The 12,305-nt window shown below is 43.5% G+C and overlaps 1 protein-coding gene across 1 annotated transcript in view; it reads left to right on the top strand.

The window, feature by feature from the left end:
- LOC142574735 (uncharacterized) overlaps positions 1–11,706 on the top strand; it is a 78,618-nt gene extending 66,912 nt beyond the window's left edge. Inside the window, exons 5-6 of the mRNA XM_075683758.1 lie at positions 8,695–8,848; positions 11,681–11,706. Of these exons, the coding sequence (XP_075539873.1) occupies positions 8,695–8,848; positions 11,681–11,706 (180 nt within the window). The remainder of the gene's footprint in view (positions 1–8,694; positions 8,849–11,680) is intronic.
- The last annotated feature ends 599 nt before the right edge of the window (positions 11,707–12,305 follow it).

Here is a 12,305-nt window from a genome sequence, read left to right as displayed (position 1 = left end):
TTTGCGATTTGTCGAAGAGGCTTCTGTTGCAAAAGACCAATTATATTTCGGGTATATTTGGTTGTAGCAGTGCAGACTAGGTTGCAGTAATTGAGATACGATGAGAATTGCACGCAATCCACTTGAAGTTTTACCTTCGAAGTAAATAAGTGTTGCCATCGTGATGACTCTGCAGTAGTGGATGAAAGTTTTATTGTACGGCTCTTGTACAAGTGAATTGCAACTTAGGTGTGCGGAAAACGTAACGCCGAGTGTCTTGCACTAGCGCGCTGAAGCGATGTTCCGACTTTCATATAAAATAGCGTTTATCACTTGAGGTGGTTCATTTTTGACTAAGAACATATACTATTGTTTTAGAGGAATAATAGCGATATTGAAGCCTGATCCTGTAGCGAGATTTGGAAGTGCGTTGATACATTTATATAAGAAATCATTCACATAAGCTTAACAAAATAGTGTGGTGCTGTTGTCGTCATATATATAAAAATTTTGCTGTTTTGTGAATATTTTTGAGATTCTTCATCTATACATTCTATAGAAGGGGACCAAAAATCCAAAAATCGAATGTCCACACACATTTCCACGTGGTTTAGTGTGTGCACATGCAGCAGCCGCTTATTATTGACAATATTGTATGGGAAGGGTACAACGGAATGACAGGGCCAAAGAAACGTGTGGGTGCGGGCATGCTGATTAGGCGAAGTCTGAAGTGGCAAAGGGACATAGAGACATGTAAGGAGTATTTATGGATTAGCAGCTCATGACAAAGGAAGAAGACGTGGCTGGGAGTAGCTTACCTCTGCACAGGTAGTGATAGCAGACAGAAAAATGAGGAATTGATTGATTGCATTAGAATCAGTATTAATGAGTTAAAAAAATCGGACCAGGTTATATCACTGGGAAATATGAACGCGTACATGAGTGATTGAGACGGACATACTGATTACAACGGCTCTCTAGTTCTGGATCTGCGCGATTAACAGAACCTTACAATAGTTCAAAGTGAGATTACGTGTCATGGACAGGTAAGATGGCGGTGCGGAAACAGGCAGTCAAGTATCGATTACGCCGCAGTCTCAGAAACTGCCTACGAACGATTAGACCGAGTGATGATACATGAACACGCAAAAGATAGCCTATGTAGCCATTATAGAGGTTTAAGTTTGAAATTTAGGAGACGTAGTGACGCAAAACACGAACAAGTATCATGATAATTTCTAGAACTGAATCAAAAGCAAATAACAGAGATTGCAAGAAACACGGAGAAAAAAGTGTAGGCGTTTCCTGCAGTATTCTGGCAATATAACGAACTGGTAGACGCTATACAGAAGGAGATAAGACAGTAAAAGAAAACAAAAACTGTTGGATTGAAAAGAGGGAACGACGCAAGTGGTGAAACAAGTAAATAATGTAGGATATAAAAGGGCGTAAGCAGGCGTCTATAGATCAACGAGAAGTCAAAAAGTTCGGAGTAAAAGAAGAAGAAGTGCTCCTCAGATGGAACAAATCCTCATAAAAGAAAGGCATAGGGAGTGAGCCTGCGTAAGGTAAGAATAAGTACACTATTCAGCATTGGATGCATGACATTTGCGAAGGAGGAAAAGGCGCACAAGAAGGATTCTGTAACCACTTTGTAACCACGTGAGAGCCCTCAAAGCCACAACTAAAACTTCGCAGACGATTATAAGGATTGAAGACGGTAACATCGTAACCGTCTCACCAGACGTTGCGCTTCGGTATGTCACAGACACTGTTAGGGCTAACTTTGGCACAAACGAAAGCATAGTTCGGACGCAAATAAATCTATCATCAACATCGAAGCCTGAGAGATCGATATTTCCCATAGAAATTTTAGCTGAAAAAAGGCAGGCGGAAATATCCTTAATACGACCGCTGCAACACCCGATGACGAAGTCCAAATACAACTAATCAAAAACCTCAGTGCAGAAAGCGAGGCAGTGCTGACTAATGTCATTGAACATGTGATTAAAACGAAGAAAATACCAGTTGGATGGCGTGAAATCAAGATGAACCTCCTCTACAAAGGCAAAGGCGAGAGGGATTGCTCGACCTTGTGCAGGTCATTTACAGTAACGTCGGTGCTATATAGACTGACAATGCAAACCATACAATTAGTAATGTCGAAATGGGCGGGAAAAAATGATGGAGTGCGGCAACTACGGATTGAGCCCAGACCAGGCAGACGCTTCGCAAATTTTGTACTAACTCAGGGCGTAGAGATTTCAGTAGCTCAGAATATACTTCTATGGGTAGCCTTTCTACATAAGGACGGAGCCTACGACAACGTAGACAATGACTTGTTGCGGGGTATTCTCAAGCAAAACGGCATATATGACGATTTTGTGGAGTTGCTTAGGAAGATACGTATATAGAGACAACCGATCAGAAATTGTATGGGAAGGCCGAAGTTGTAATCAAGTTGCATGAATTCATAAAGAAATAAAGCAAGGAAGCCCTCGGTCTCCATGTTCTTCTTGCTTCATGTTAAGGGCATAGAGAGACAACTAAAAAAGAATCACTTCAGATTTGATTCATAATACACCCGCCATGGTTGCTCAGTGGCTATGGTGTTGGGCTGCTGAGCACGAGGTCGGGGAATCGAATCCCGGCCACGGCGTCCGCTTTTTGATGGGGATGAAAACAACTGTGTACTTAGATTTAGGTGCACGTTAAAGAACCTCAGGTGGTCCAAATTTCCAGAGTACCCCACTACGTCGTGCCTCATTATCAGGTCGTGTTTTGGTCCATAAAACCCCATAATAAAATTTTTTTATTCATCATAGGCGCGCAATGAACAAATGGTGAAGCAGAAGGTGCCCGCATTGATATATGCGAACGACATAGTGCTATTAGTGGGGAATGCAAGATATTTACGTGCACTGGTCAATATGTGTGGCAATGCAATGACAAATTTAGGCCTTAAACTTAGGACAGGGAAGTAGGGAATTATTATCGTAATTGAAGAGACAAGTAACAACGCGGTGTCGATTCAAGAGCAAGCAATATAAACACCTTGGTGTTTATATAAACGAAGCAAATACTTATTCAAGCAACTACCAAGATAATCTGTAATTAAAAGGGAAGTGGAATGCAAAACTAATTAAGCATAGGGCGATTCGGGGTAACAATAAAAAATTGGAGGACGCTTAAGGTTCGTCTTCAAGAGTGGAACGCGAGAGCGTTCCCGTCGACCCGCCAAGGGGTGTAAGACAATGGGCTACGGCGCAGCGACTACGCGCCCCGCATCGGAAGCGGTGAGCGTCGAGCAACGCAGCGTTAGGCGCGACAACGCAATGTGCGCCTGAGCAAGCGACGCACGCCTGAGCCTTAGAAACAGCTCGTTTCTAAGGCAACACCGCGTTCACTAGAGGCGCTTTTGTACCGCTTTGAAGCATCGAACTCGTGGCTCAGTGATCGGTAAGAGAAAACTTCATTGAAAGCATTGCCTATATCCGAGATGTGTACCAGTCCCAGGACGAACAGCCAACATGGTATCCTGTACTTAATAACCTAGTGTCATTAAAACATTTTTAGCAATGTCGCGTCAACAAGCTACTGGTTGGCGCGTTTAACTTTTTTGTGTTGGTTTCTCTATTTTGTGTTGTCACATTGGAAATAAAGAAAAAAAAAACTCGTGGCTCAGTGGTAACGTCTCCGTCTCACACTCCGGAGACCCTGGTTCGATTCCCACCCAGCCCATCTTGGAAGTTGCTTTTTATTTATGAAGTGCGTGCCGTGATTTATCGCTCACGGCCAACGCCGCGGACGCCGACACCGACGCCGACGACACCGGCTTTTCTGCGACACGAGCTCCATAACGCTATCGCGTTAATATGAGGTGGTGCACCGAATCTGAAAAGAAGTCATGGGGCCAGCGCTCACATTCGCAAATGCCATTCTGTGTCTAAAATGGTATATATTGCCGGGTTTTACCGAGCATAGGTGGGCCAGTTGGTTTTGGGAGCTCAGGACAAGACCACAACTGATGCATTGCAAGGGGACTTGGATTTCATCTTGTTTTAAGCCAGAAAAGCGCAGAGAAAATTTGTTTTGAAGAAAGGCTCACGAAGACCGATATAAAATGGGCGGCTAAAGTGGACAATATCTATACGTACAAGCGTGGGCACAGAACGAACGATAAGAACAAGAAAGTTTGCAACTATGTACCGCGGAATCAAAAGTGAAGATAGAAAACTAGGAGTAATGAGAAAGAACGTGAGAGAAACAGAGACAGCGAATTGGATGCACAAAATGCAAACGAAAAATAATGTGAAGATTCACAAGAATGAGAAAAAATAAATTATAAGAGAAAATCTGTATGATAACACGAAAGGAAATGCCTTGCTAATAGTGGCTCGTTTTGGTTGTCTAAGGACAAAAACATGCAGGAGAAAATATTCGCAATCAGGTGAGGCACACTCTAATGGAATTCGAAGGGATATACCCAGAACGACCAGTACGTGACGTACTGCTTGCACAAGTGCTTGTGTTTAATTTAGACGGAAGTATCAGCCGGTCAGCACTCTAGAAAAGCAAGAAACGTTTATAGTATTGGAATAAAGAAAGCAGGGGAGAGACTTATACGACTAATTTAATTGCAAGCATAGACAACGGTACAAGGTAGATAGAGAATATTAGAGATGTATACAAGGATGCTAGAAGGACACGCATTGATAGCATACCAGCGTGCCTTAACCAGGCGCAGTGACCATTTGTCCGTGCCTCTGGTCAAAGCGATGCCAATAAATCATCATCAGAAGCAGCCAAGCACAGAGCGCGTTTCAAAGAGACCATAAACGCTGACTCACGAACACTTCACTTGTGCTAAGTACGACATTCGAATTAGTCAGCCTTATCCTCCTTGGCTTTCCCTAGCGTTTCAAAACGTTTGGCTCGAGATTTCAATTGGGTTATAATGTTTGTTTTAGTGAAATTTCTTGCGGGCACACAATGGCAAGATTGGACGTATGAAATCGTGCCAATTCGGAAAACAGTGCCAATGACTTGTTCAGCCTCGCGCTTCTTGACACCTTTAATTTAAAAATACCGTTTATCGAGTACTGATCTAGATTTGTGACCCGTTTATCAAATTCAATAGCATGCTTTCCAAGAGTTTCACATTCTGTTTGGAGTCGTCATTTTCGCTTTTCGGCTATAGCATATTGTCTTGCCCCTTCTGTTCGAAGACATTTAATTCAACGATTGTATAGCACTTTGTGAGAATTCAAGGTTTTCAGTCGCAATTCTTTGGTATTTACAGAGCACATGGATTTTACCTGTCAAGTCTCTCTCCAATCATTTTCGTGGTAGCTTTACTTTTAACTTCGAAACGTCCGTTCTTTTTTGACTCTCACAGTGTTATCACAACAAGTTCAAAAGTTTAAACTGAGCATTCTTACAAAAACAAAAAGAATGTACTGTGGCTCTGCCAACAGTGCAGACGTGTAACAATATAAGTGGCGGTTTTGTCCGCAAGGCGAAGCATTTATTGTGATTGAAAATTAGTAGACTTCGGTACGAAGTGAGGGCAGTAATTTTATCGGCCGTATAAACTCGGAAATATTAGCTTAATAACTATATTAACAAGCATGGTGTTAGCGTGCACAAGTAAACAAGAACAAATCAGACTCGTTCACTGTGGAAACTCCTTGTCAAAACGCTGAAGTAAGGAAGCGCGGCAGCAGCAGAAAGCGAAAGTTCGTGCTCTCTATCGCTTCAACGCAGACTGAGCGGCAAGAACACCAGACGCATGAGCCGTTGGCACACCTCTGCACTCAGCATATCGGAAATGCTGTACACTGTTGTTGCCAGGGGCCCTATAACGTAAAACTATTCCAATATGTTTCTATTCCAATCTCCTGACGTCAAATTTGCGTAACCACAAACGCAAGCACCTCGCGATCACCCGCAGGATTGTCTGAACAGACCAATCAAACGCTCTCCTCGTTCATAGGAGCTCACTTTTGTTTGCTTGAAAAACGAATAACATTGCCTACACTGAGCGGCTTGTCGTATCTAATTGGCTGACAAGAGGCGAGCAGAAGGCTCAAGTGGAGAGGGATTCGATGGGGCCGAGCCACTGCACTGAAAGTCGATAACCGGATGAAGAGGGTGGTGCCGGCGGCTACGATTGGTCGGCTTTCCCTTACTTAGCTTGCGGTGGCTGGTCGAAAATCGCGGCGGCATGCAACGGAAGCTCAAGAATGACGCTAAAACGGACCCTCAGCAAAGAAGAGTTGGCAGAATGAGGGGGTAAACGTGCCGAAAGTGCTCGAAAACGTTACACGGCCACGCACGAAGCTTTATTATACGCAAATACACCCATGCTCTCCGGCAGGTGCGAGTAGCCAGCGTCTGAGGGATCGGCGGCAGCCATATTCTATTCCTTTCGGAACGGGGCAGCATGCGGCTATTCCGAAGCAGACTCAGTTTTGTTCGGCATAATAATGCATCTTTATCGCGTACACGTCACTTTGACGCGGTGAGTTTTTGCGGTTTTGTAACGTCGCGTGACAGGCAGGTGAAGTGGGTGCAGCCCGAAAACTTTTTACCAATAGCCGAGAGCTAATGGCGAAAAGGGGTCGAATAAGAAACATCTGTTTTTCTTTTTTCTGTCAAATCATGCATAATCAGTCTGCACACATAACATCAGATGGGGACGTATCGCGGTTTTCGTGACGTCGCGTGACAGACAGGTGAAGTGGGGGTGGTCGAAAAAAGTTTTTGACCAATCGTGGATGGCTGATAGCAGAATTGGAATAGAAAAGTTTGGAATAGTTTTACGTTATAGCGGCCCAGAGTACAATGCGGCTGCCTCATCCCCCCCCCCCTCCCGCTGCCTCCTCGATTTACTCATTTGCGCACGCGAGGTAGTCTTGGTAGAAAGAAAGCAGGGGAGAGACTGATACGACCGAACCCATTACAGACATAGGCAGCGGTACAAGGTAGATAAAGAAAATTAGAGGTGTATACAATAGTGCTAAAAGGAATGAATTTGCTCGCTGCTGCTGCCGTGCTACCTCACTTCTTCTCTTTTTATATAACTCTCCTCTGGAATCTGTTAATCCCATTCCCCGTCCCTATACAGAGTAGCATGCCAGCGGTTGTATACGCGCCGGCGAAATAATCTTTTTCTAATAAATAGTGTCTCTCTTTCTATCTTGGGCCGCGAGTTTCTGCTGTCATTGAGCGACATGTGCTGAAGTTTACTTGTGCACGCATGACACCCCGCTTGTTGATTTAGTTAGTAAGTGAAAGTTTCCAAGTTTATACGGCCGAAAAACACTACTACCCTTGCGTCGTATAGCTGGCTAGGAATTTTCTATCGCAATCGATGCTGCACCTTCCAGGAGAAACTACGACTTCTTTTATTTGAATTTCATAGTATATATATATATATTTGTGACACGGCTACGTTCCACTGGTCAGTGATTGTTAATTGCTATATCGACTTTTATGCAATGACCAAGCTCCTCTGTACTAAAGCTGTCATAGCTAAGAGAAAATCTAGCAAATAATTTTTTTACATCGTTCTACAAACTTATCGTTACGCTTGACATAAAACCCCTCAACCGTCTTTTCAACTGAGTGCATGAATTTAATAATTTATGGCCAGTAGACAACTTGACTTTTACACCGTACCTACCGACTACTTTACGCACTCCTCCGCGGCTTCCTGTGCGCTAGTTTGTAAGCATGATTTTCTTGCATGTTGAAACGTGCATTGTTTCTTTTAACGCAATGTATAGTCACGGCTCTCATCTTGTTACTTTCCATGCTTTGTCCTGCCGCGTGAGAACTCAATACCGCGCTATAGGTTTGGCGGCTTAGAGTTAGTGTGCTGACTCAAGTGAAAAATCTGAGGAAAACAAGCATCAACTGCGAAGGCGCCCGCACTACTTTATATTTTCTTTAGGCTTAAAACATCCAAAATATGCCGGAACAAAGGGCCTTTGCAGGTAGCACGTAAGTTAGGAGAAAGCGCAGAGTTCATTGTGTACATTTTATTTACAGACCCGATGACCATTTATAGGATTAGGACTCAAAATTTACGGTGCTAGAAATGGTGTGTATGCAAGCGCCTCAACTAGATGACGCCACTATACTGACGGAGGCTCCATATCGCGTTCGTGGCGCTGCTCGTCTGAATCGCCTTTAGTATTCTGCGTATGCGTGCCTGCGCATAAAGTAGCAACATGCGGATGCCCTTACTGTTGCCGATTTCAATGCACGGACGCTATCGTCAGTTTCTCCTCTAGAGTTATATTAACTCTCATATGTTGAGGAGTTCCGGAACAGCCTTATTTAATCCCTGGTGCGTGCAGAGTGCTATCGTCTCGGAAGTCCTTACTATTGGTGCAACTTTCATTTTGCCAGAAAAATAAAAGCTCATAACGTTTACGAGCGTTCTTCTCACTTGTTGCGCACAGTCCCTTTCCAAAACGGTGATAAACGCTGCACGACAACTATAGCCTCGAGAGGCACGGGATCTCAACGGATCATGAAGAGCTAGAAACGAGTGCCAAATTATTTTGTTGTTTGCCTAGGGCTTCGCTTCCAGCGGCTGACATATACGTTGCTGCAAGGTGTTGCGTTAACTTGGCGCGTGTTTCCTCGCCGTGGCAGTGAAATTTGGAACTATTAGAGACATCTTCCTTTCGCTTTCATCCACAGATCGAGTACAGCAAAGAACAAGAGGAATGGATGATTCAGCGGCCCAGCGAAAGTGATAACTTTGACTACTACGTACGTCATCTCCAGCGGTATGGTGTCAACGCACCTGAAGACACGCAGCTGGCCTTGAAAATAATTGGATACGAAAGAGAACGTGAGACGTATTCGCGTGCTTTTTTTTTTCAGGGTGTGTACAGTAGCGTGGATAGCGCAAGCGCTGCTTCGAGCAACCTCTTACGTGTCATTCTCTCAGAGCGAGCATCGTTAGCATGTAGTGACATAAGCCTTTATATTATTTTTCTTGCCTAATCTTCCTATGATATTCCTAACAAGACCTTCCTAACAATTAGATACCTTGATCATTTTCATATAGGCAGATATTCCAAATAAAAGATAAGACCTTCGGCGGTAAAGTACTGAACATTGTAAATAAAATCCCGTGAAGGTGTGTTTCCTCGACGAAAGTGTGTTTTCACATTCTAAGTGTAAACGCGGCAATTCTCTGTCCTGAGGACCTGTTAGCATCGTATTTACCTTTTTTGAAGTTTGGATCTTTTTAAATCTGCACCGTGTGCTTAGGCGGCGACGCTGTCTTGTTAGAGTTCCCGGTTTTCAGAAAGAGTGCTTCCTGTACTTTTCCTACCATTGGCTATTTAGCGTTTGATAGGGGCAGTCGTAACAGGAACAATCTCTAGCTTAATTAAAGCCCTCTGCACATGCCAATTTCCAAGCCAATGCTTCGGTCCCCCACCCCATTTCTTTATGAATGTAACAAGAACCGGGTGAAAATGTTTTGTTTAGATTGGATCAAAGTTTAAGCATAAATCGCAGTATTTATATCCGCATTACTGCGTAACTCAGATTCGTGTTATTTTGCATCACTTCAGCAATTTTTTTGCGTTCACTACACGTACAAATTTATCAGATGATCAGAAGCCAAAAAAGAAAGACAGCAAGGACAGCATACGGGAAATTACATGTAGTCATTAAGTGACTTAAAGAAATGATAAAAAAATTACGCGTGTGATGCGGCGCCAATTTTCATCCACTTTCTGGGGTATTTATGTTTGCCTACTGGAACTAAACCTCGGAGCGTTTAGTGAGCCGTTTAGTGGCTTCTTGTGGCATGACTATTAAACATCGGGCCGTCGGCTTCCATTGTTCTCCTTCGTTACATAGCGGGGCCCCGAATCCGGCAGCACTGACGCCTTCAGGCGTATATTTGAGGTTGCTTGCCAGTTGCCTTCACCTAAAGAAAACAAAATCGCGTATACGTGACGCCTGCGACCAAAAAACGGTGTTCCACATCCACCGTTAATGCTGTGAGGTGTGGTGCTGGCTGACACTCCCAGGTTTAGTTGTAGTAGACAAACATTAATACCCCAGAAAGTGGATGGGAAAACGGAGCCGCGGTAGCTTCATCGTTAAGGGCACCGCACGCGTACACTCGAAGAAAAGTTTACACCCTTTGAGTGGTACCTTGCCACACAACAATAAATGCCATCTGTCTGGTCCGCATTTCCTTTCCTTAAAGCTGCGAGCCCGGTACTTCCCAGTAACGGACGGCATGCGCGTTATCAGTATGACATAGCATTGTCGAAAGGAAAGTAGCGGACGCGGCGTTTTCAAGAAATGAAAGAAAGCAAGGCAGATGACGATTATTGTCGTGCGGCAGATATACACCCCAAAGGGTGTAAGCTTTCTTTAGAGTGTAATGCGAAGACGCGGGTTCGTGCCCCACCTACGGCCAATTGTTCTTTCATGCACTTTCGTTCTCATTAATGTAGCGTTTCTATAATTCAATTGGTAAGTACAGGCAAGTATTCCCTATGCTGTTCTTATTGCCGTTGTTTGTTGGCTTATTATGATATGACTCATAAAAGCGGACCCTTAGTTTCTTTTATTCTTGTTCTAGCACAAAGTTGTGTTTGCACATTAGTCGTAGTATTCCTATATCCCCCTAAAAAGCTCCACCATGTACAAACAAATATTCGTAAAACAAGAACAAAGTGGTGTAGGCTGAACTGATCTGCTTATTCGAAGGGTAGTTAAGCACTACAATTTTACAGAATTCACATCCGCAACATCAGGTTATCTTTGCGGAGTCCATGTGGCACAGTATATAATACAGGTATCACACTGCGCACTTTTGATCGTGATCAAGCCCGTTCTGGATCGAATTTCTCGATTGTGATTGGCGCCTTTGCGCAAGCTGAGCGATGGAGCCAATCGCAGTTGAGTATTTCAAAGCGGATTGGGCTTGATCGGAATCTAAACAGGTCATGCGGCACAGGTATGCCACTAGTGCAATTAGGTCAGTGAGAAAGTCGAAAGCAACAACCTCACTTCTGAAACAATGAGATATGATGCTATTTCTGTCCAAGAATTACGGCAATTTGCGTTGTTTTGTTTTCCGTAAGAACTCACAAAAGCAGGGTGGTCTTCTGTTGCATAAGATTGACGCGGCAATGCAAAAGCTTCTATTTGTGTCACACAATAATAATGTCCATGTAAAAAAAATATGACTGGCCTCCTATTTACTGTAGCCATTCGCTTCCAGGCAGGTGTTTTTAGCGGGAGACGGGAGAGGTTGCCATCCGAAATGTGCTTCGGCCACCGCTAGTACCTCGCACTTTCCTGAAGGCAAATTTTTATCCCAGTTCTTCTGACACGGAATCTCTATAAGTCTAAACAAAATTTATTCAGGGGATTGTAGTGCTGACATGCCAAATTACGATATTTCTATAGCTATTAGCTGAGTAATACGAAACGAACAATGTCTGCGAAATTTTGCGTTGTTCATGAATTGATGTGCAATATTCATTTAGGATTTTGTATTCTACTACCACAGCTCTCAAGCACTCACTTATTGTACGTACGTTAACACCTGACCCCCGGTAAGGTGTATTTAAGTGCTTGTTATATTTTGTTTTGTTTTTCTCCTTGTGCACTGTATCGTCTACTTTGCTGTCTCTGTGCAATGCAGAAGTCAGACATTTTCTCGAACTTTAGCCGTGTCTGCCTGGACAATGAGGTTCTGGCCTTTTCTAAAATTGAGGAAATAAAACATACCTACATAGATAAATAAATAAATAAATAAATAAATAAATAAATGAGTCCACAATGAACGAAACTCTGCACAGCACTGAACACCAGCCTGCGCAGTGCGCGCTTGTCTTTAGTGCATAAATCTGTTTGTTCATTAATTTCAAGGCTGCCGAGCGTGCGCGAATAGGAGAGTGTTGGATATTGTTGGTGGGATGCATTGTTATTGCAGGAAAAATTCATTTAAACATTCTTCATTTCCACCTGCAGTCAGGCATCTCCCAAGCACCAGGAAATGTCCAACTTTGGCGCCTCTCGATTTAGGTGGAGAAACCATGCTTGTTTTTTTTATGCAGCTTCTAGACATTCAGTGTCCTGACAGACAACGCAATCGCAGCATGACACGGCTGCTCCTCTGCAGTATTTTGAACACATGCTGTGTGCACTCGAACATAGGTAGATGCAGTCGATTTCGTTCCCTTTTGTTTTTGCACCCACCGCCATGTCTCCTATGCGTACGTGCCATGGTTTTATGTCACAAATGTGGTTGTTTATTATACAACAAC

This window comes from Dermacentor variabilis, chromosome 3 (genome assembly GCF_050947875.1).
Source record: "Dermacentor variabilis isolate Ectoservices chromosome 3, ASM5094787v1, whole genome shotgun sequence".
Lineage (NCBI taxonomy): Eukaryota > Metazoa > Arthropoda > Arachnida > Ixodida > Ixodidae > Dermacentor > Dermacentor variabilis.
The sequence above is the reverse complement of the archived record's forward strand: the minus strand, read 5'-3'. Positions and strand labels throughout refer to the sequence as shown.